At 43.0% G+C, this 25,462-nt stretch overlaps 3 protein-coding genes across 3 annotated transcripts; 1 reads left to right on the forward strand and 2 right to left on the reverse strand.

The window, feature by feature from the left end:
- Positions 1–7: 7 nt before the first annotated feature.
- Positions 8–7,183, forward strand: LOC310874674 (tryptase; the record flags this gene model as incomplete). Its single annotated transcript, XM_083787536.1, has 6 exons — positions 8–14; positions 647–661; positions 1,194–1,407; positions 2,698–2,966; positions 4,871–5,022; positions 6,800–7,183. 6 exons carry the CDS (start codon positions 8–10, stop codon positions 7,121–7,123), a joined length of 981 nt encoding a protein of 326 aa, XP_083643662.1. The 3' UTR covers positions 7,124–7,183.
- Positions 7,184–9,717: 2,534 nt separating this feature from the next.
- Positions 9,718–11,235, reverse strand: LOC310874675 (inosine-5'-monophosphate dehydrogenase 1b-like; the record flags this gene model as incomplete). The annotated part of the gene is made up of 1 exon (XM_083787537.1): positions 9,718–11,235. One exon carries the CDS (start codon positions 11,233–11,235, stop codon positions 9,718–9,720), a length of 1,518 nt encoding a protein of 505 aa, XP_083643663.1.
- Positions 11,236–15,377: 4,142 nt separating this feature from the next.
- On the reverse strand, positions 15,378–19,607 carry aldoab (aldolase a, fructose-bisphosphate, b). The gene is made up of 7 exons (XM_083786890.1): positions 19,489–19,607; positions 17,780–17,898; positions 17,239–17,505; positions 16,941–17,101; positions 16,468–16,726; positions 15,976–16,175; positions 15,378–15,819 (listed from the first exon to the last, which is right to left on the reverse strand). Exons 2-7 carry the CDS (start codon positions 17,889–17,891, stop codon positions 15,727–15,729), a joined length of 1,092 nt encoding a protein of 363 aa, XP_083643016.1. The 5' UTR covers positions 17,892–17,898; positions 19,489–19,607; the 3' UTR covers positions 15,378–15,726.
- Between the last annotated feature and the right edge of the window lie 5,855 nt (positions 19,608–25,462).

The raw sequence follows: 25,462 nt of genomic DNA on the forward strand, positions 1-25,462 counted from the left end.
TCTCAATATGGAAGGTACAGCATGTTTATTTATTTATATATGTGGATGGACCTGTGTAAACTGTAAATGCACTGACTTCAATAATAATTGCACTGACAAAATGATATAATACACATTTGATTTAGATGGCACCATTTCATGGTCTACTACTCGCTCTGTGTCAGTGTGTCACTGGACAAACCATACCTGTGACATCACTTATAAGCAGATTTTGTCAAAATAAATAAATGAATGAATAAATAAACAAATAAATGAATGAATGAGACACAGAGTGTTATAGACAGAAAGGGTGCTATCTTAAAATGAGCATTAGCATGGACCAATTATATGAACATAAGGTTAAAAAAGGGGCGAAGTGCTCCTTTAAGGCTACCGTGAAATGTGTACCTATGAAAACAGAGGAGACGTATGTGTATATTGCTCTGCTCAGAACTCTCACTTGTTGGGTAATGACAGACAGCCCTTTGTTGCCAACGCATGCAATCTAATGCTAACATTACAAATCAAACCAGCTGGTGATAACATTTCCAGGTAAGTATGCAAACTGTCAAATGTCTGACATATGCATTTTAGCATGTTGTTATCAGGGATCAGTGTTTTGTTCTTCCGCACCTGTAATAAATTCTTCATCCTTTCTTTTCTCCAGGGTTGAATGTTCAAGGCAAGTATCCGTAGGTTGTCCTCCCAAAAACACTGTAAGAGCTAAATAAGAGAAAAACTAAATATCAGAAAATATAGTTTGTTGCATATTACAGTATGGTATTACACAAATTATTAATTAGGCTATACATTTCACACTACATTATAATGTACTCAATATATAGAAATATATATGCTATGTAAACGCAAATATGTATTACTGAGCAAGTCTTCCTACTAGCCTACTTCTTAAAACATCTACTTTTAAAACAATTCCACCAACCCTGTGTGCCCTCATCAGTGAGGTGTTAAATAATCATAAATATGATGCAAATAAATCATACATCTCATATGAACCATGATAAATAGCTATTGGTCTGTGAACAACGCATAGAAAGTTGAAGACGTACTTTAAATATTTACTTAAAACACAACACTGGAAGGAGGTCAAGTGATTTTCTCACATCTGTAGTATGGTTAAAAAGAAAATGCTATAATCTTCCAAAGCCATGTCTGATGTTCGTGTGTTGGTTTACACTCATAAACCCCATCAGACTGCGGGGTGGCACCCCTGAACACCAGGATAGTTGGGGGTGCAGATGTTACGGCCGGGAACACCAGGATAGTTGGGGGTGCAGATGCTACTGCTGGTGCCTGGCCCTGGCAGGTCAGTTTGCACGTGAATTTACAGCTTGACACAGTTCATTTCTGTGGAGGGACCCTCATCAACAGCCAATGGGTGCTTACTGCAGCTCACTGCGTGTCAAAGTAAGACAATGCTATATTATTATTACTGACTAACTCTATATTAAGTCTTTACCGTACAGGATCATACATTGTGATATATTATAGTGGGTTTACTTACTTTACTAGGATTATTGCACCAGATTAAAATAACTGTTTAAATCAGGGAAGTTTAAATACCGTAAACTACAGCTACATTACAGCTTATTTATTTCCATTAGGGTAGTTCCTGAAATAGAGCGTCGCAGTCCCGCCCCCTTTCAGAACGACCCGGAAGAGAATTTCCCATACATTTTTCCCATAGACGTTTCAAAAAGTATTTATTTAAAGACCAACACATTCTGGACGGGAACACCTTTTGGTGTTTTAACTAAGCATTATGTTATACTTTAGCTATTGAAAAATAGCCGATCTACAAGCTCGTAGCGCACCACCGAGTGGCGCGCTACGAGCTTGTGGTTCTGCTATTTTTGAAAAATCGTGAAAATGCGGCACAAATCTTTGAATATATATTCTTTCAGAAGACTTTTTATTTATTTCGACGTCAGGCCTAAATGGGTTAAGACAAAACTAACTCGGCTCCTGACAAATAAACAGAATTGTTTGCGGCGAACAAATAATTAGAAAGAATAAAAACAAAACAAAAAGTGTTATACCCTGCCCTTTTTGATCGGTGCCTCCGATGCATTACACACCTATGTATGTATGCATGTATGCATGTATGCATGTATGTATGCATGTATGTATGTATGCCGGAACCGGCCCGCCCCTCTGGGCACGTTCCTGGGGGTCTGGATGTTTCGGGAACCCCCCGGGGACCCCCACACGGTAACTCTGTCCTTTCTTGACCGTTTCAGACGCGGGGCGGCTCGCCGAAATCGGGCCGACCCCCTAGGCACGTTCCTGGGGGTCTCGATGTTGCCGAGTTGACTTTGTCCGATGCTTAAAGGTCTTTAAATAAATATTTTCTGAAACGTCTATGTTGCGTTCCGACTGTGCTGCAGCTGGGCAGACGCGGTCCAGCGCGACACGTATGGAATACTCATTACCAAGCAAGGAAATACCTTGTTTTGTTGTGTTTTGGGTCAGGCTGATTAACCACCTCCACTTGGTCGCCGGTCGGTGGTTAATCAGGCTGTCAATGATTTATCTATAAACAATGACCACTCAGCCATACATTATCCCTTACAAATTCCTAAATAAACAAACAAACCAACAAACAAATAAGCAAAGCCCACTCACCTAATCTCAGCTAAACATAATGTATTAATAATAATTAAATTAATTAAACTAAGCAAAACTATTTTCATTTAGTTCAAAGCCGAGTAAATGGATTCTGTTCCTGGGGAAACAGAGTCTGTCAGGATCCAACCCAAATGAGGTGAGCCGATCGGTGTCTGAAATCATCATCCACCCTGAATACCGCAATGCCACCTTGGGCAGAGACATTGCCCTTCTGAAGCTCAGTAGCCCTGTCAACTTTAACACCTACATAAGACCCATCTGCCTAGCGGGCAAATCAAGCCTCCTCCATCATGGCACGCCATGCTGGACCACTGGCTGGGGACATACCAAGAAGGATGGTGAGTATTCAGTATATCGTTTAGCTATTTTCAGGTGCAGTAGGCTCTTCATGATGGCTCTTTGTCAACTGGCCTTTTAATATTGGCAAGCAGCAGTCAGAGTGGACTTGTTCCACACAAGTCTGGATGGCACAACACTTTTTTACAACTCAATGCTGAAAAAACAGAAATCTTGATCATTGGCCCCGATACCGGCTCAAATCCCATTCGGCAGTCCCTCGGCTCACTGGCGGTGGCGGCTACTGTTAAACCCACGGCCAAGAACCATGGGTGTATTCTTTGACAATAAAAACCTCGAGTTCCATGTTAAAAAGGTTTAATCATCTACGCAACATCGCAAAATTAAAGCCAATTCTCACTCCCCCGGAAGATACTATGCATGCATTTGTATCTTCCCGCCTTGATTATTGTAACGGACTTCACACAACGCTGAGCCACTCATTATCCAGACTCCAATTAGTACAGAACACTGCAGACAGAATCCTCACCAACTCTAACTGTAGAGCACACATAATGACTGCACTGGTTACCCATCGAGGTCAGAGTAGATTTTAAAATCCTGTTAATTACTTTTAAAGCACTTGATGGACTGGCCCCACTTTATATCCTTGATCTTTTAACCCCTAAGGATAATGTGAGACCTCTCAGGTCCTCGGATAAAGGTCTCCTAAAACAAAATGAAGACAAAAGGTGACCGGCCTTTGCAGTGGTTGCTCCTACGCTGTGGAATGCCCTGCCTTTGCCTTAAAAGAATTCCAAGTCAGTTGACATTTTTAAAAGCAGTTTAAAATCCGTAAACATTTTCCCCATGTTGTCACTTGATCTCTCCTACAGGTCTGTTTGTTTTGTTTCTGTTTTAATCCTTGAGTATTGATTGTATTTTTTGCATTATTATACTACTATGTTTGCTTTAACCTGATTGTTTTTATATTGTGTCCACTGTACAGCACTTTGTAACCTTGTTTCGAAAGGTGCTTTATAAATAAAATGTATTTACTTACAAGTAGATTGAAGCTTATGAGACAAATTAAAACCTTCACTCTGGCCTCATAACACCAGCTATGATGTGGCTGCCTGGATCTCCTGAAGTACTTCTGCAATTAAACAAAATAAACATTTACTCTAACATCTACTTTAATTGTATGTTAGATTTAACCATTTAAGTCTCAATCTCATTCAAACCAGCCATGCCATACTGAACCATGTAGATTATTGTGACCGAAGGTCGCAGTTACAGTAACTATGGAATCGTGCATTTCCCGTCAGTGTATCACTCAAAATCCCCATACATGGGGAAAGCCCCCATATATGGTGCCCAGGTCTTGTGACATCACGCGGCATCAACAGGGATGGAGATCCCTGATGTCGTAGTAAATGCGACCTGCTGTCGCAATTAAGCCCATATATGGAGATCTCTGACATTAGTATATGGATATCTGTCAGAACCGGTTCTGACATTCCATATGTTGATCTTTCCCGATCCATCCTTCCTCTTCGATGTCTCCCTTTTGATACCTGTCCATTTAAACTCTAGGCGGGCCTGCCCCGAATTTATTTGTGCAGCTGTGCCCGGCAGCCGGCGAAAACTAGAGTTCTCAACAGGCCCAAAATGTAAGGCCCGGCCCTACCGGAGCCCTCATGAAACACTGTACACTCAAGACACTGCCCCCGCTTAGATCTCCATATATGGAACTGACCTGTTCTGACTTTCCATTATGTTGATCTGACCAAATCAAACCCTGTACACAAGACACGCTGCATTTATGGCCAGTGCACGTGACCTCCCCCTTTAGGGCGAGGTCGCTTCTCGCCCTCAGGTGTCTTACTGGTGGTTATCTGAATTATGCAAAGGTTGATGTCTGTCAGGTTTCAAAACAATTAAATCATTTTGTGAACTCCCACAGTCAGCTTGGCCTCTCCTCAGACACTTCAGGAAGTGGAAGTTCCTGTGGTTGGTAATAAGCATTGCTTCTGCCAGTACACTGGACACATGCATAGCAACGCTGCCTATGATACCATGATGTGTGCTGGGGAAGAAAACAGGGGAGCCTGTCAGGTGAGAATGGATTTCCATATCATGTTTGTCATCAGTCGCCCCGGAAAGTTATCACCAACAATATCGTTCACCACTGTTATTATTGTTATAGCCCATTTGTGATGTGGACTCTCTGCCATCCGCTGATTGATTTTTTTTTTTATGATAGCCTATTCAACTATTAAACATAATGCACATTATAGCGCTGGTATCTTCTACAATACAAAACCATTGGTGGAGTATGATGTGTCCTGTTTGATTATAAAAGATGACATGCTTTTTTGCAATGTATGTGAAGATAGCTTAAACTTATTCAAATGATTTGCATTTGTCATTAATATACCTTAGAGATGTGTGGAAATAATTTAAAAGAAAGTCCCCCCATTCTGTGTAGCCTAGAAGTGGAGGTTTAGAACTTGGAGTCATGTGATCAGTGACATCACGAAGATGTACTTTGCAAGCCAAAAGACAAATTCCAATACCCAAAATCTCAGCCACTCGCTCACTCACACTCGCTCACTCCAGCATGGTGGTGTTACGGTGAAATTGGTGACCTGCTGAAACATGTGACAATCGTGTAGTGTAGACAATCACATAACGTCAGTGTTCGTATGTAAATTGTTGCAGTTTGTTCATGCCACGTATTTAGAGACCTCTAAGAGATGTAAAGTTGTGTGAAGTCCACAAGATGGTCACACATTTCGTTAGGTCACCAATTTCACCATAACACTGCCATGCTGGAGTGATCAAGTGTGAGTGAGCGAGTGGCTGAGATTTGGGGTATTGTAATTTGGCTAAAGAGTACAACTTTGTGATGTCACTGATCACATGACCCCAGGTTCTAGACCTCCAGTTCTAGGCTAAATAGATTATTAATGACATAGTTCAATGTTGAAAATTAGTGGTATTCCCCTCTGGGAACAAAAGATCACGGAGGAGGTGACAAACCGACGAGTGATCCTATGGGTGCGTTCGGAAATGGGCACCGGGAATGTGGTTAGTTTGTTGAGTGTGGTGGGCGGTGACGTCACAGAGTGCGTTTAGTGTGCCTAATTTACGAACGACCACAGCTGTGACGCAGTCACATGAATCACACCGGACGACCCCAGCTTCAGGGTAGGGTCGCTCAGTGCGGGCACTCGGCACACCCGGTGCGCCGTGCACTGGATTTTTGAACGACAACGCACTGAGTGCACTGAATAAACGAACAACAAGAGAGCACACCAGTGCGTTCAGGGCGCATTTCCGAACGCACCCTTTTGATACACAGTATGGGAGGCCTAGTACCTCCTCCTTCACATTCAATAGATCCTGTGCTCTTTTGAGGCCAGATGTAGGCCGATAGTAAATTCATACAGTAAATTATAATAAAGAAATCTCTTAAAAAAAAATAGAAACTAAAAAACGAAACATATTTAGCCACTTGTGCGAATGCCCCCGCCCCCTGTCAAAAATAGCTAAAATCGCTAAAACGAAAGAAAGACCAAATGGAAAAACAATTACACTCATCTTTTACTTCCTCTAATAACAACCTAAAACATGAACCTGAAAAAAAAAAAAAATATACTTTTAAGCCTTTGTCATACAACAAATAGCAGATCTACAAGGTCACCGTGTGTTGCATTGTGAGGTGTTGTGAGCTTGTATCTGGTATTTTTGGCAAGTTTTGACCAAAAACACGCAGGGGTGAAAGTGGATAAGCAAAAATAATCTCACTTTACTGTTGGTTACATTCAGAGTTACACGCAAACTGAGCTGTTAATCACCAATTACACACTTGCTTTATTGTCTCTCTCAGGGGGACTCCGGTGGTCCTTTACTGTGTCAACAGGGCTTGGTTTGGATCCAAGCGGGCATCACCAGCTTTGGGATTCCCTGTGCTCTTGGCAGTTACCCTGAAGTCTATGCACAAGTGTCTCATTTTGAGGCATGGATCAGAGACAACGTGGCTGGGATGAGTGTGAGCTTTGTGACCTTCAGGTCCAGTGGAAATGACTCAGACAGCGCTGTTTGTACCCTCAGCTCTGGTGTGAGCTGTGCACAATGTACACTGTTTGTATGCATGCTAGGTGTGTTGCTTTCTGTGAGGCAAACTGTTGATATGATCATTAAACAGCGCTGATCTGGGAATGAAGCTCCTAACGTATGGGATGGAATGTTGAAAATCTGTCCCAAAGAGAGATGTTTGGATACACTAAATAAATAGCATGCAGCCACTGGCACTTTAGCATTGTAGCTCAAATCCCTGATTCCTTCCAACTTCCAAATTTGAGGTCTTGTGTGCATAATGTGTGATTTATCTTCTTCCTGCTCCTTTTCTTTTCTGATGTGGAATATGTAAAAGAAGAAGTAAAATTAATATAATCATGTAAAACCATGACTGAAATGAAATAAATAAATATGAAATGAAATAATGTCTTTATCATAGTAGCCTAAGTAGCGGACAAAGACTTAGAAACTAGTTTCACTCAGGATTAGTATTTAATATATCAATCCAAATTGTTTGTCTTTTCTATTACCAACATCGTCAAAGTTAATATCTATAAACCAAGCAAATATTGTAGTTGTACCACATGCTCATTGCTCATGTTTGCCTTTCATATACTACAGTATGTATGTTATTATGTATATACTGTATGTGTGGTTTCCTCCAATGGTAACGTATCATAATAACTGTAAGGAAGATTGCATTTTGTTTTAAATATTTTTCATTTATCTTTACTATAAGATCTGCATAACAACCTGCTATATAGCCTGCCCTGAAATAAAAAACAACAATATATACCACATTCTAATTATGGAGTTTGTCACTATTATTCTCATCAGGAAGCCACATCTCTCTGGAGAATAAATGCGTAACTGTTGTGTGTACCAGTGGCGATTTGAATCCCACTTGAACTTCTTACGACTCTGAGCTAAGGCTACAAAATATACCGTTGATTCGTTATCGTATCGTTATCGAAGTATGAACATGTGCAATATCAGTATCACAAAAAGGCAATGGTACTATCGTAATATCATATATCGCCAATATATCGATAAATATCGTTGATAAATTGTGAGTGATATTTACTTGTTATGATGCAGTTTTGATAATAATAGTTTTCAATGTTCCAACACTTAAAATATATAATATAATATATAATATCGATATCGCAATATTGTCATGAATACCGAGATATAAAATATTGTCCATATCGTGCAGCCCTATACTCCAATTGTTTTTTTTAATAATAACAAATAAAAAAAAACTATTTTATGTGTCAAGATTATCTTTAACTGAAACCATTATGTGCTGGCAAAAACAGCACAGAATGAGCAATTCACACCATGTATCAAAAGCAATGGTAATAGAAATGGTGATGATATAAACAGCATTTAACTCTATTATTACCTATCATAACTCGTAACATAACATAACTTAAGTCTTTCAATCACTCACTCACTCTTTCTTTCTTTCTTTCCGTTTGTCTCAATTTTTAATTAATGATATTAGACTGGTGCTAGTCTAGTCTTTTACAAGGGAGACATGGCTTATACAGGTATGTCATCAAGATTAAAACAAACAATAAAAAACACAGTAACTTAAAAGATACAAAGTAGAAACAAAATGTGAAAAACAAAGTCGCAAAGCGTTTAATACAGAACACCGACAACAAATGACATGTCAATGTAGCAGGACCATAGTCTCTGTTTGTGGCCAAAACACAGCAGGTTCCCAGTGGTAAGTATTCTACTTTTTTAGAACTTTTTTTCTTTCTTTTCTTAATACTGGAGTATTTAAAGATTTCAGTGACTTTACTTCTCCCCACTATCCACTACAATTCTTTGTAACTTTAGTTACATTGTAGATTTGTACAAAACATACACGTACATTCTACTTTTGGTACATTTTTGTACTTTTACTCAAGTAAATTTGGAATTCTGGACTTTTACTTGTAACAGTATTTCTACATTGCAGTATTGATACTTTTACTTACCGATTATCTGGTTCCATCTCCTGGTGGAACTGAGAACAACAAAGGAATGCACATGAAAGGTGAGTGAAATCTGGATGGGGAGATAATGGCACATATATAATATAATGTCACTGTTGTCACAGTGACCTTTCAGATTATAATCTACAGTACTTAGTGTACTAGTATACAGTACTATACTGTATGTTTTATAGCCTATATGTCGAGCCAGAATGTGAGAGCCGCATAGTGGCCTGCTAGTGTTGTTAGTGTGGTTTCCAGAAGGCAACCAGATAGTAGTTGTCTAACTTTATTTCGTATAAACTTGTTAGGGTCCCTGTGATGTCATGTGGGTCAATACATCACAACCACAACTGCATTTCCCCAGAATTGCGCCTTTCTAGTTTCAGTAAATTGTCATTGAGCCTCTGCCCAATGGCCCTTGGGCCAGATAACAAAAAAATAAAATAATACGGTAGCTGGGTACCTGGCATTGCGTGGCTGAAATAGGCACACAAGTTTTGTGTGTAGGATGGACAATCAATGACGATAACTAAACAATAATTGCATTTATATAAAATTACTTTTCATATTATCACACGCCATGATTCGCTCCTGTAATTTTCACAAGCAAAATAATTAAAATGAAAATGTATATAGATTTTCTAAATAAATTGTTTTATTATATATTTATTTTCAATCAATTATTATTAAAATCTGTAATTTGTTTATACAATCGATATCGCTCAACTTTCCTTGCTCAGTAAAGCCGCTTCTCGTATGAATGCAGCCCGTGAACACCACCTTCCACCTGTGCAGACATGCTCCTCTTCTCAAACCTCAACTCTCCAGAGTACATCATGCCATGGAGGACATAGAGGCTCTTTGCTCCAATGTCTTGGCAGCCATGCTGAATGCCGGATATCAGGTAGGGGACAAAGTTAAGGATGGATCCCTTGTCCTGGACAGAGCCCGACACCCCTTGGGCGACCTTCACCTTGTCACCCTCACTGAAGTAGCGTTTCTGGCTGCTGGTATTCCTTTCCATGGCATCCAGAGAGCCCATACCACGGTACTTCTTCACCCGCACGCCGTCCGAGAAATAGTACTCTCCTGGGGCCTCTGTGCTTCCTGCTAGCAACGAGCCCATCATCACTGTTGACGCCCCAAGGGAAAGCGCCTTCAGTATGTGCCCAACGGTCTGGATGCCACCATCGGCGATGACTGGCACCCCAAAACGTCTGGCGTACTCTGCCAGTTTATACACAGAGGTACCCTGGGGCCGCCCGCATGCTATCACGTCCTGTGTGATGCAGATTGAACCACTGCCCATGCCCACCCTGAGAGCATCCACTCCAGCATCGATCAGGTTCTTGGCCTGGGCTACCGTGACCACATTCCCTCCCACCACTTGCAGTGTTGGGTATTTATGTTTAACGTACCGGATCATGTTGATCTGATAAACGGAGTTGCCTTGTGAAGAGTCGAGTACGACCATGTCCACTCCGCCTTGGACCAGCAAGTCCAGCCTGCGCTTGTCCTCCTCTCTGGTTCCGATGGCGGCGCCACAGAGCAGCTGTTTGCGAGAGTCTTTGGACGCCAGTGGGTAGTCCCTGTTCTTCTTCAGGTCTGTCCTGGCGATAATGGCCACCAACTCATCGCTGTCGTTCACGATGGGAAGCTTGCCTTTTTTACTGCGTTGCAGGATGCCATTGGCTTCTTTTAGTGTTACACCAGCCGGAGCGACTACCAGCTCCTCTCTCTTGGTCATGGCCTCCTCCAGAGGTCTGCTGTGGTCTTTCTCAGACAGGAAGTCAATATCTCTGGAGGTGATGATGCCAACCAGCTTGCTGCCCATCTTTCCGGTCTCTGTGACGGGGATGCCAGAGAATCCATGTTGAATCTTGGCTTTGAACACGTGTCCGATAGTATGGTGTGGACTCATCACAAGTGGATCTGTGATAAAGCCTTGCTCGAACCTCTTGACTTTGCGGACTTCATTGGCTTGGAATTCTGGTGTACAGTTATGGTGGATTATACCAATGCCTCCCATGAGTGCCATGGCGATGGCCATGGCCGACTCTGTGACCGTGTCCATGGGCGACGAGATGAGAGGGGTCTTCAGGGTGGTTTTCCTGGTCAGGGCAGACGTCAGGTCCACTTCGTCGGACGTGAAGTCAATGAAGCCGGGCAGAATCAGGAAGTCATTGTAAGTGAGTCCATCTCCGGCAGAGAACAGCTGCTTAGCTGAGAGTCCATCGTCCAAGTAGTCTGCCATGCTCTTGGTAGCTGATGGTGCACGCTTACACGTTCCCATGCAGAAAAGTCAACTTGAAAAACCTCACTCTCTGCCGCTCACATTAGGACCTCGATGGTAAATGCATTTGTCATCTCAACGCACTTGAGACATGAAGCCCTTTATCCGCTTTTATGCTGACCACAGCTCTGTTCTGATGTCACTCACAATACAAACTGTTACTGTTGTTGCATGCCTAACAATGCTGATTTATGCAGGCATCCTTATCTGCACACATTTCTCTCAACGGCAGTTTCCTTCTGTTCTCTTCCATTGAGATAATCCAACCAACATTCAGTAGGCCATATGCGTACAAATGTAAGTTATGTGTGTTCTGCAGCAGACCAGACCCACTTCACATGATGTGATGTATTTGTTTTGGATGCATAGTCAGTTTGTCCAGACGACAACACTCACTCTGACTCAGACATAACCATGAACATACCCGATAGGCCTATATAGGCAGGACCACGGCCACATCACTCTGAACCACATCTCTGAGCCACATCACTTCTGAACCAAAAGAAGGAGGCCTTTAGGGATGGAGACAGGGAGAAGCTCAAATGTGTACAACGTGAGCTGAAAGGGACAATAAAGCAGGCGAAGCTGGCTTACAAAAGAAAAATTGAGAGGAAGCTGCAGGACAATAACACCAGAGAGGTGTGGAAGGGGATGAGGACCATTACGGGCTATAAAGCCAAAAACAGCCAGCCCGTTGAAGGGGACGTGGACAAGGCCAATGAGTTCGACCATTTTTATAATAGGTTCAGCACAGGGGCTGATGATGGCCTGCAGGACTGCAGTGTCGCCAGTACTGCAGTTGCAGGGCCGGCTATACCTGCACCACCATCACCACTTTTCATCACAGTGGATGAGGTGAGGGTGGAGCTAGGGAGGCTGCGCCCTGGAAAAGCAGCAGGCCCAGACGGGGTGTGTCCAAGACTCCTGAAAGTGTGTGCAGCCGAACTGGCAGAGCCCTTACAGAGGATCTACAACCTGAGTCTTCAAAAGGGGAGGGTCCCGGTTCTGTGGAAAACATCATGTCTTGTACCGGTCCCCAAGGCAGGGAGGCAGAGTGAGCCAAAGGACTACAGACCGGTGGCCCTCACATCACACATCATGAAGACCCTGGAGAGGCTGCTACTGGGTAAACTGAGACCACAGGTCAGTGACATACTTGACCCCTTGCAGTTTGCATACCAGGAACACATTGGCGTGGAGGATGCTGTCCTCTACATGATGCACCGAGTCCACTGTCATCTGGACAAGCCGAATCGCTACGCAAGGATTATGTTCTTTGACTTTTCAAGTGCTTTCAACACCATCCAACCCCCCATACTCAGAGACAAGCTGAATGGGATGGGGGTGGATCCCACCTTTGTAACCTGGATTACAGACTACCTGACAGGACGTCCACAGTATGTCAGGCTGGGGAACTGTGTGTCAGGGACGCTGGTGAGCAACACGGGGGCACCCCAGGGGACTGTCCTGGCTCCCTTCCTGTTTACACTGTACACGTCAGACTTTAAACACAACACAGAGTCCTGTTTCATTCAGAAATACTCTGATGATACAGCAATCGTGGCGTGTGTCAAGGGTGGGCAGGAGGAGGAATACAGGGAGGTGACAAGGGCGTTTGGAGAGTGGAGCAAAAAGAACTGCCTCCTGCTGAACACCTCCAAGACCAAGGAGATGGTGGTGGACTACCGCAGGGAAAAGCCTGCTCCTCTTCAGCCCGTCATGGTCCAAGGGACAGCCATTGATCAGGTGCAGTCATACAAATACCTGGGAGTCCATCTGGATGAGAAACTGGACTGGGCTCTGAATACTGAGGCTGTGTATAAGAAGACACAGAGTAGGCTCTTCTTTTTGAGGAGGCTCGGGTCATTCAACGTGTGCAGCAGAATGCTGCGCATGTTCTACCAGTCGGCAGTGGCAAGTGTCCTTTTTTATGCTGCAGTGTGCTGGGGAGGCAGCGTGATGGACAAGGACGCTAAGAGGCTGAACAAGCTGGTGAAGAAAGCCGGCTCAGTACTGGGGGAGAGGCCGGACTCACTGGAGTCTGTTGTCGAGCGGTGCACCAACACCAAGATGCAGGCCATAATGGACAATGTGAGCCATCCGCTCCACAGTATCCTTGTGGGCCGGAAAAGCAACCGCAGGGATCTGTTCCGTTCAGTGCCGTGCAACACGAACCGGTTCAAGAGAACTTTTGTACCAACAGCGATTAGGCTCTTCAATTCGAAGGCCAGCCGCTAGGTTTATGAACTGGACTGAGGTTTTTTAGATTTGAGTTATTTATGGGCCTGAGTGCAATAGCAAAGGATTTTTAATCATCCCCACTGGCACTGTTACCTTTTAAATGCTTTTTAATGCCTTTTATGTTTATTCCCGCTTAGTCTTAACATGTGTCCCCTGTTTTTGTGATGTGTTTTTTTAACTAACATGCCTGTACGAGCTTTGGGATAACCTGAATTTCCCCTTGGGGATCAATAAAGTATCTATCTATCTATCTGACTCAGACATATACAAACCTGATAACCAGGGCCACAGATTCGACCACTATGCCCATGTGCATATATAGGGCCGACCGACTCACACCAACACACCTAATTATTAATTTTCATCATGAATGAATCAGTTTAAATATTGATTTCTTCCTGACAATTTGCTGCATGCCACTCCTCTACTTTCTTTTGCTTGATTGATTAGCTTTTAGTCAGAAATGAAAACAGCACGTGGTAGGCCTACAGTAAGACATTAAGGCTAGAGTATCCATTGTGGTCCTATATGTAATCAATTAATCAACATAAGAGCTGAACTGCTGTCCCCCTGTCTGAATCTTTAATACAGAGCGTTACAGAATTTGAACATCTTTATTCCATGTTGGATTTTCCTATTTGTATACCCATGTACAAGCATGAAATCCTAACTATGTCAGACTTTGGCCACTAGAGGGCAGAAGTGTCCTGAAATTCACAGTTTTCTCTCTCTCTCTCTCTCAGCTTTCAGAGCCTCCATATGAAAGAGCACCTCCTACACTCGGTTTCATAGATATGTTGTGCATAGCAAATTAGCAATAGATATCCAGCAACAAATATAAAACACTAACTTGTCTCTGAAGCTGGTAGAAACAAGTTGCAGGCATGCTTTTGCTCGAGTAATATCAAACATGCTGTCACAGATAGAATCAGATGTTTCCGATCAATAGTCTGACCTTCAGCTATTAAAGCACTGACAACATATCTGATCCTGTATCATTGATAATTTGTAACCATCTGACTATCAAATTCATCACTCATTCATTGGCCTCTCCACACAGTATCTCCCTCCTTCATCCTTCTCAAACTACGGAGATGTGTTGAGCAAGGGGTCTCAAATGTTTCAGTAATAAACGCAATAAATCACAACGCCTCGCAATGCAAGTTGTATATTTGACAATTTGGCCATTTTGCTCTGCATCAAGTTCCTGAAACCCTCTTTCTCCGGCAGAGCAGGCATGTGCTAGGGGAAGTATAAATGAGCTCAGTTCCACTGAACTGTGAGCCTCTGGGCGGAAGAGCAGAATATACCATTCTCACAGTCATTTCTGAATAAAGCCTTATTTAGCTATACTTCGTTGTGTGTAAATAGCTGATCTACAAGCTCGATAGAGGGTTGAGAAATTTCAACATGTGTGATAAGCTGTTTCCACACAACTGGTATTGTGTCAGTTGCAGAAACTACAGGAAGGAAATAGTCAAGGCTATCTGGCAGACACGGTTTGTCAGGGTTGTGAAAAGCTGTTGCTTGCTGTGGGTGTCAAGAATGTCAGTTGTGCTTCGAGCAATGCATCCACAAAAACCTGTAAAAAAAGGTTCAATGATATAATAGATTGAACTTAAAAAGATTTACCTAATGTTCTTTGTTACCGAACCTAATTGTACCAATATTTCGTTTACAAGTAGTGGTGCCAAGTTAGTAGTAGTGCCAAGTTGAGCCAGATACATTTCTGTCAGACACAAGGTCAGGTTAACTATCAGCAATATTTGTAAATAAAAGGTTCCTATTTCATGAATTGCTATTCAAAACAATGCAATCTGTATGATCAATTACATCCAGTAATGAAGAGGAAGAGAAACAAGTTGTGATACTTTAGTATTTTATTTCATGGCACCAGTATAAACATATATACCAGACTTGGTGGAAACAGTCCAAGGAACAAAACAACATGTGTAAAAACATCATGTGGAAATCTGTAAAAAGGTGCTTTACAGCAAATACACGGTGAGGGAATGGAGGCAGAATGTTTTGCAGAATCTTCTCCCTTTCAGCAAGAACCCAAAGAACAGGCTTTTGCAACTTTCACTCTCACTTCTCAGAAAGAGAGAAAGAGAAGTAGAGATATCTTCATAGGCAGAGCCTAGAAAGGCTTGGACGTTCTGTGGTTCCGGGATGGTGAAGATCGTAGAGAGAACTGGCCAGTGTCCATGCTTAATAAGCGTGGTTAGCCACGAACAGTGAATCTGCGCCAGCGGCGCTGGCTCCAGCAGGAGCATATTTGCCGACACAGGCCAGGCTGTTGGCCTGAAGAGAAGAATAGATCAATATTAGACAATGTCCCACCCGATATTAGACAATGTACCAATATCAATATGACATAATGTGCCATCAAGTTGCATCAACATTAAATAATGAACCCTCAATATTAGATAATGGATGTCAATAGTAGTAGTCACATACCGCAGCTCTCTTCAGGAACTCCTCCTGGCAGGCTTTGCCATTCTCCTTCTTGCCCATCCATGCTTTGAGGGCAGAGGCCTGCAGGGCACGGCCGTAGGAGAAGGTAATGGCCCATGGCCTGTGCAGAGGGCATGTGTTCATGGCGTTCAGGTTGATGGACGCATCCTCCTCACTCTGGCCACCAGACAGGAAGGTGATGCCTGGTGTGATATATGGAGGAAAGAGAGATGAGAAGAGCAAAAATCCTGTGTTCATTTAGCTCTACAAATGGAACCAAATGGAACTTTATGGCTGACAGTTGAGAGGTAAGGTAATATCTAAAGAGGTAAGTAATATCTATAGAAAAAATAGGTGAGGACATAGTATATGCATCTGCATTTTCATGCATGCTTTTGGGAAAGTATGTGTGCGTATGTGTGTTTACATTGTGTGTGTGTGTGTGTGTGTGTGTGTGTGTGTGTGTGTGTGTGTGTGTCTGAAAGCGCGGCTCACCGGGGACTGCGGGGGGCACGGTGCGGCGCAGGGCAGTGACGGTTGCCATGGCGATCTCCTCATTGGAGTACTTGTGAGAGCAGGAGTGTCCGGCGGTGACCATGTTGGGCTTGAGCAGGGTTCCCTCCAGGTAGACGTGGTGGTCAGACAGGGCCTTGTACATGGCGGCCAGGACCTTCTCGGTCACGTACTGGCAGCGCTTCAGGTCGTGGTCGCCGTCGGGGAGGATCTCGGGCTCAACGATGGGGACAATGCCGTGCTGCGGGGGAGGGAGGGGCAAGACGTAAACCACTTTAAACCCCTGTAGTCTAGAGAGAACTGCGACATACTGTGGGGCTTGTATGTAGGCTAATGTTCCTGCCAGAATGTGGAGGCTGAGTGTGGCTGTACTAGAGACGGTTCGTGGTACACGAATAAAGCATCATTGGTGGCCATGGTAATACTGTTTTTCTGTATGTGTGTCTGTGTCTTACCATCTGGCAGATGCTGGCATAGCGGGCCAGGACATTGGCGTTCTCAATGATGGCCAGTCTGGAGGGGGTGGTGGGGGTGATCTTCATCACACAGCGCCACTTGGCGAAATCTGCACCGTCCTTCTTGTACTGGGCGCAACGCTCATACAGGCCATCAAGACCTAGGAAGAGGAGAGGGGATAAAGGTCTGATGGTTTACAACTTTACACTGAGAAGCATCAGTAAATAACAATAATGGGTCAAAGTCGGCCTAATATTGAGGCATGCATTTGTGTCTAGCGACAGATGTTGGGCTCACCCTGGGTGGTGGTCTCGCCGTTGGTTCCGGCAAGGGGGACAACACCTTTGTCAACCTTGATTCCAACAACCATGCCTCTCTTCTTCAGGAACTCGGGGAAGACCACGCCATCGTCGGTCTTCTGGTACAAGGTCTCGTGGAAGAAGATCACACCACCAATAGCTGCCTCCATGCGCTCATCAGCGGTGAAGAGCAGCTGGCGGTACAGCCTCCTGTTCTCCTCAGTGTTCTCAGCATTGATGCTCTGGAAGCGCTTGGCAACGCTGCCTGCATGGTAGGGAAGGGAGAAACAAGTGTTAGCGTGGGTCTCATTTTATCCTCAGCCATTTAACTTCTGAAGACAGATGTTGTGGTTTTAAAGCTGTGAGGAAGCCGTGAGGAAAGTCACTGGTGAGATTACATCCCATGCAAATCCAAACGGGAAAAGGCAGGCCGTAATAACCACTATAAGCACCACGTTAAAAAGGGACTCATTTTACTGTATGGTTCAGGGGGACAGGGGAGAGGGAAGGAAGTACAGTGTTTTAAATGTGCTCTTTACCGGTAGACTCGTCTGCAGCGAGGATTCCCTTGCCGGGAGCGACGATCTTGTGAGCAATGTCACTGAGCTCCTTCTTCTGCTCAGGAGTGAGGAAAGGGTATGCGTGAGGCATCCTGACTCTGGAAAACAAGAAGAGGGGGAAGAATGTGAGGGAACATTGGAGTATATATTTAAGCAGAAGACACAAAGTGTATAATGTTGCACTGTATAAGCACTTGTAGGAAGTCCAGACCCAGCACATTATTGTTGAGGCCTGGTTTTAGGAAACATTACTGTGCAACAGCAGAGGAAGTATAATTGTTCTCCTTTATCTGACTATCTTTTGGAGCAGGAGTGTGCGGGTTCTCTTATCTTTTCCTTTATACGAGTGCCTCGGTTTGTTCCTCCTATAGTATGTCTGCCTGTGTGATTCTGAAACATGCAACATTGTTGCAAGTACAGCTGTTGCAAACTGGCTTTATGCATATGCTATGGTAAGACCCCTGCACCCAACTCCCACCCCCCCAGCTAACACCATGTGAAACCCCACTTTGCTTATGCACATTCGGGTGCCTGTCCTCTCATGGCACTCACATGCCATGACAGGCATGTGGGGGTGACCTTTTCTATTTTCTGGTCTCTTATCCCTGACCTTTCCCTTCCCCTTGAACCCCCCACCCCTCCCTCATTCCTCACCCCTGCTCTTCTACCGCACACGTCCTTTACCACCACCTCTCCCCCCATGCTGTAGCTCTCTCGCTCTCTCCCATTCCTGTCTGCTGCCACTATCAACAGGCTGGACTAAATATAAACACTGTACACTGCAGCTGCCCTCAGTGGTATAAAGTGCTATGTCGGAGCCAGAGGGAGTTACATAAGATAAGAGAGACTTGAGCCATGCACTGTGATGATGAACATGTACAAATGAGAGCAAGGACTTGGTCAATGTTGTGATGCACCAGCATGACTACAGAAAATAATTGCAATGGAAAGTCTTGCAACAGCATGATAGTATCAGTATGATAACGAAACAATTATGGTGTCAGATCACTAGTAATGTAGGTGCCATAGTTGAGCTTGAAGGAGGAATAAACTGACAGTTCTCAGGTAAATAAGTCATGCATACAGTGTCAGCCTATGCATGTTCAGGACCAGTAGGCTAGCTATATGCACTTTCAGAAATAGGAGGCACTACCAGTTTTAAGTTTAGTTTTAACTGTTTAATATACAATATAAATATTGTATGGTCTGTAGTTAGAGGCAAATTAGTTATTCATGCCACCTCAACGCTACATATACTGCATATACTGTTCCAAAGAGAGTACATTGAAAGGATGGAAAAGGAGACTAGTTAACTCACTTGCAAATGAGTTGAATTAAGATTAATGTCTCAGATTCATTGCTCCATGTTACGCGTCATTTCATCACAGGTTGGTATCTTAGTTTTCTGGTCTATAGCAATTAGCAGTCTGTTGTCTTACTAAAGGCTGATATTCCCATGAATGTGTATGCTGAAGAATGTTCTACCAATGCACTGCTGTTATTATGCCAACATAGTCGGCAAACAATGTTGAATACATGGATTCAACTATTATTATTGAAAGAAAATCGAACCAGAGATTGTCCCTCCACACAGAAAGATTAGAGTTAGAGTCAAGATTAAGATATTCTTGCTACGGCACATCCAGTTGTTCAAGTCAAGAGGGTCTTCATAATAACAGTTCAATTACCTTTGAGGTTTAGGAGAGCTGGGAGAAGCTGGAGGAGGTGAAGATCTGGCTCTAGTCCGCGACAACTCTTGGGCCCGCAGACCCTTGTATTTATCCACCCATTGTGACCCCTCACATTTCAGCCGCCCGGCTAAAAAAAGAACAGGACGCAACCAGAGATGGCTCGTGACATTCAAAAAAACTGTACTGGAGTAACGGGCCGGCGTATGGCAAGCAAAAGGGCAAACAGTGAATTGAATCAAAGACACAACAGGGGGAGAGACAGAGAGATGTTGGGATGGGAAGGAGGAAAATAGGTATAAAAGAATGGAAACAACGTAGACATATAGGTGTAAAGAGAATAGAGCTTGAAGGTCATCTAGAACCACAAAAGCACGGTAAAGGATGGCCTCACAGTGACAGGCGGATGTCCGACATACAGAAAAGAACAATTTTCCCCCCAAAAGGTTTTTCCTGATTTTTTCTCTTTCTTTCTTTTCGTGTGCAATTTCTCTAAACTTTGAAACATGTCAGAGGTTTCTGTATAGGCTTACTTACATAATTCTGAAATTAACCTATAATCATACATTCATGGCACCTAAGTTAAGTACTGTGGATTTATTGGCTACATGCAGTATTGAAAAGAAAATATCACAATTGTAGGTTCAGCTAATCGGGTATTAACATGCTGATTCAGTGACATGTTTTTTGACACTCAATCAAGGATACAAGGATTCTATGAAGAGCATCTCAGTACCCAGAGGCCTAATCAACAGACAGAAGACAGAACGTGCGCACGCACACACACACACACACACACACACACACACACACACACACACACACACACACACACACACACACACACACACACACACACACACACACACACACACACACACACGCACGCACACACACAGGGTCCGATTAATTGATTAATAGGTCCCGAAATCGATTATTAAAATTAATAATCGATAATTGTTTTTTTTGTTTTTTTATCTGTTGGAAAGGCAATATTGTTATCCAAACAGGTCAGGCCAAAGTGTGCCTGGGATGTGTCTGTGTAGCTGCATGACTGAGAGGAGTGTGAGTGACTGAGTGTGAATGGAGATTGATTTCAATAAGATACAGGTTTGGACGATTTAGCAGGTGTTGGGGATTTACATAATCAGGCCTAGGCTAGGGTTGCTATGGTGATCAATTGGCTCAACACTGGTCTAGGGACCACCAGTGGTCCTCATGTTAGTAACCAAATGGACCCTTATTAACTCTCAAGAGTTAAAATTGTTGTTCTACATCAGGGGTTCCCAAACTTTTTTGGCTTAGGTACCCCTTGGGGGGGAAGATTTATTTATTTGTAGGGTTCATTAAAATAAAATAAAAATCTTTTAAAAAAGAAAAAAGAAAAAAAAGTCTCCCGCCCCCCCAAACGATTAATCGTTAATATTGAATTATACAAATAGATTTTCATTTTGGACACATTCTCACACACACACACACACACACACACACACACACACACACACACACACACACACACACACACACACACACACACACACACACACACACACACCATGTGACAATATTGCTAACCTGCCCTTAGAAATCCAATCCAGCACACTAGTGTGTGCTGATCCTTGATCTTTTCATGACCTTTTTCATTAGGCTAACTGGCATTATGAAGTGGCCTGAGGCGGTCTTGGTAAAGGTTGCACATGGACAAAGTTAGCCTGTGTCACCTACTGTGAACTTGTTGCATTTATTTCTCTCTGAAATTGCCAAACACTTTCCTCCAACCATTTTTAACACAGCATCCATGTTTTGGGCAATTGACTATAATTATTAAAAAAAACATGTTAAAAAATTATTGAAAATAGCAGATCTACAAGCTCCCATTGCAAGCTTGTCGCTTGGCTATTTTAGAAAAACAAAAGTATAAAATGGGCTTAATGAATAAATACATTTTATTTATATAGCACCTTTCCAAATAATTTACAAAGTGCTTTACAGTTATAAACATCAATCATAAAATACATCAAAGACAATTGAAAAAACAATATTAGGAAAAAGATGATTTTAAAAGCTTTTTGAAAGAAGATACTGTCTGCTAGCCTAATAGCCAAGGGCAGGGTGTTCCAAAGCAAAGGTGTTCTGCACCATCTGGAAGACGAGATATGTTTATTTTTGCTCATACCTGAATAGAGGGAGTTAGAGTTACAGTAATCAAGTCGTGAAGGTATGAAAGTGTGTGTGACGGTTTCCAGGTCTGCATATGACAAAAATGATATTTTAGCAATGTTCCTAATCTGGTAGTAGCAAGACTGGAATACTTTGGTGACTTTTCCGCTCCGCGTCCGAAATGGTTGAGAAATGACAGAGTTACCGTGCGGCGGTCCCTCTGTTGTACTGTACTGTACTAGCACACCCGAAAGCATCATATATACAGTTAATATGTGCGTGTGTGTTTGTGTGTGTGTGTGTGTGTGTTAGGTTGCGCACAGGTGGTGAAAAACAACAATGTTGTTTTCGTGCTCATGCCCTGACAGGCACCTCCGTAAGGGAGTGGTAAAGGACCATACTGCCTAGGCTAGGCTAATTTGATTGTTTTCCAGTCAGGTTAGGGTAAAACATGGGTAAAACATGGCAGGCTGCATAAAGGCCAACACACACCGGGTGCGCAGTGACGCGGCAACACCTGGAAAATAGAACAGTGGTGTATCGGAGCGTCAGGCAAGGCGTCAGCACGCGTCGGACGCCGCCGGTGTGGGATAGGTTCATTGAAAATAACGTAGGCGGCTGTTTTGACGCGCGGCGTTCGCAGACGGTGTGTGATGGGCTTAAGACTGATCTTAGTACACTCTGATCAACACAGCTGCAGCTAATCAAATTAATATGGGTGTGTTCAATTTACATGTGTCAATACTGCATGCTTGCACATTGGCACACAAAGAACAATGTGAGCATAACGTCATAATCAACCAGGTGCAGGGCTCACTGTCTGCTGGAGAAATATAATCCTATTAAGGTACTTTTAGTTTTGAATAAAGGATCATGGCTACGGTCAATCCGTCGCTCAGAACTTCACCTCCATTTCTCAGGGCTGTGATGATGGCCTCCGCTCTTATCATATAGTCTGTTACGCCTTCCCCACTTGCCATGTGAAGCCTTGTCAGTGAGGTATACAAACCTATTATACGGGGCTTTCCCTTCCCGGCATAATGTTCTCTCAGGATTTTCAAAGCTTCTCTGCCTTGGTCTGATGACTCATGCATGATCAGTGACAGGCTTTTGTCATCTATGAGCCGGATCAACTCTGCATAACAGTCGGCGTTTTTCTTCTCGTCGGCTGTCAACCCCGCTGGGGTGACATCGGTTGGTTCATTCAGAATTGTCTCTTTTAGCTTCATAGTGTGCAAACGGCCCAAAAACCTGGTCTCCCAAAGTCCATATTTTTCTTCATTCCCATCGAATATGAGATGATTCGACGTACCGTCCGTCCCTCGACTAGCCATGTTGCTAACGTAGCTCCGACTTTGACTTGCCAAACTATCTCGTTAGACTCTTAGCTTCCGCGTGCTTTTTGCCCCGCGTTATAGTCTTCTGGCGGTATATAACTACTCACTTTGTTTCCTTTAGCTGGGCCCATAACCTGTAGAGCATCGTCTTGTATGCTCAGCGGCTCCCTGCGTAGGATTACAAAGTAGTCTTGACTCGGTAGGCATTTTAGCTTCTCATCTGGGATGTTTATTTAGTGCTGCTCACATGCAGGAAATACAACACTGAACTGAATGAATGCGCTGGAAGTGCCCGGATATAGACAGTGGTACAGCATCCTACCGCAACACCTTGAATATAAGAGAACAATATATTCACAGTACATAGACAGTAAATAAAGGACGTAAATGACCTAATACTTTACATTTCTTACGTCATCATTGAGAGCTAGTTATACATATACTATGTATATGTAATTTGTAAGTTGATTAGCGGTATACTGTGGTTACTTTGCGCCTACGCACCGCCCCAGCCAACCCGCCACTTTTTTAATAATTTTTTATATAATGTTTTATTGGTTTTTTTCCATTTTTTTAAATACAAGACATACAAGGAACATAGTGCACAAAAACAAAACAGAACAAAATAAAACAAAAACAACAAAAACAACACCATCCAAGACAAAACAAAACTGACAATAACACCCTGAGGGGAGAATAGACTTATAGAAAAATTTACTATAATAAACAATACTTACAAAATAAAAACGATTGGGAAAGAAACTTGTAGGCAAGAGATGACCATATAAAAGAAGCTAAGGAAGAGAGGGAAATTAATCAATTGCAGTTAAAGAATTAATATGTAAAAGAAAAGGGTCCCAGGTTCTAGAGAAGTTATTCAATGAGCCTCTAGTTGAGAATTTAAATTTTTCTAGGTGAATAAAGGATGCCAGGTCTTTTAGCCAGGATGTCGTGGCAGGGGGGTTAGGATTTTTCCAGTGAAGCAGAATGCGGCGCCTCGCTATAAGGGAGGCGAAGGCAACTGAATCTGCCTGAAACCTACTGAATCTGCCCTCCACAGGAGACACACCGAAAATAGCAACTAGAGGACACGGAGGAACAGGAAAGCCAAAGATTGCGGAGAGAGTATCAAAAAAGTGTTTCCAAAAATGAACAAGTTTTGGGCAGAGGTAAAAAGTGTGTGTATGGTTTGCAGGTGAGTGAAGACACCTGGTACAGGAGTCATTGGTGTTTGGAAACATTCTGCTCCACCTGGCTTTAGTGTAGTGTGTCCTATGAACCACTTTGAATTGGATAAGACACATACGGGCGCATAGACAAGACAAGTTTATTTTAGATAGCGCTACCTTCCAAAAATCCTCGGGTAGCTCCGTCCCAAGTTCCCTCTCCCATGTAACCCTCACCCCAGAGAGTGTGGTTAATTTAGAAGAGATAAGAGCGTGGTAGATGGAGGAGATCGATGTTATTCAGGGAGTCTGAGGGTGACATTATAGATTCCAATATAGTTTTTTCAGAAAAAAACAACCCGCCACTTTTGATGCGTATGCACCGTCCCAGCAAATTGTGCCTGATACGGCAGTGGTGCCAGATTACATACATGTATACACAGGAGCATTACCTTTAATCCTCCCAACACTAAAACATATCGTCATTACGTCACCATCGAAAACCGATTACACTCCGGCATTGGGTCCTTTAATCCACATATTTCTTACGTCATCATTGAGAGCTAGTTATACATATACACACCATGTAATCTGGTCCCAGCAAATCAGGCACAATTTCCTGGGACGGTGCATACGCATCAAAAGTGGCGGGTTGGCTGGGACGGTGCATACGAGTCCCGGGCGAAACTACTCTGCTTGCGCAAGTAATAAATGAACTATAAGCACACATTGTGTTCATAACACCACAGTGAAAGTGGTTAAAGATGCGATAATCAAAATTAATTCATGCTATTGTTGCTGTGGGGCATAAACATATCTTATTTCCATATTTTAACGTTTTGTGTTGCGTGTGAAAGATGCGATAATCAAAATTAATTCATGCTATTGTTGCTGTGGGGCATAAACATATCTTATTTCCATATTTTAACGTTTTGTGTTGCGTGTGAAACCCAGTGAGAAGGTCAGAAACCTGGGTGGATGTTATTATAGATGCAGATCTGACATTCAAAAATCTATCGCTAATTATTATTAGGAATACATAATATCATACAAAAGACATTTCAAAAGTTTTACAATATTTGTCACAATCTCTCTGGAAAACTGCTCCAACATGTTAGATTACTGAACTTTTGCTGAACTTCCCTAAATTTGAAGACTCATTCACAATCCTGCAGCTCAATGAGTGCTCACTCAGCCATAAAGAAATGTTAATTCCTAGACTCCTTCAAAACCGGACAGCTGCAATTTAAAAAAAGTCTAAGTCCCCCCCCCCCATACTTTACATGTTTTTCCCTTTTTTTTCCTTTAACT

Source organism: Protomyctophum parallelum (assembly GCF_964188405.1).
Source record: "Protomyctophum parallelum genome assembly, chromosome: 17".
Taxonomy (NCBI): domain Eukaryota; kingdom Metazoa; phylum Chordata; class Actinopteri; order Myctophiformes; family Myctophidae; genus Protomyctophum; species Protomyctophum parallelum.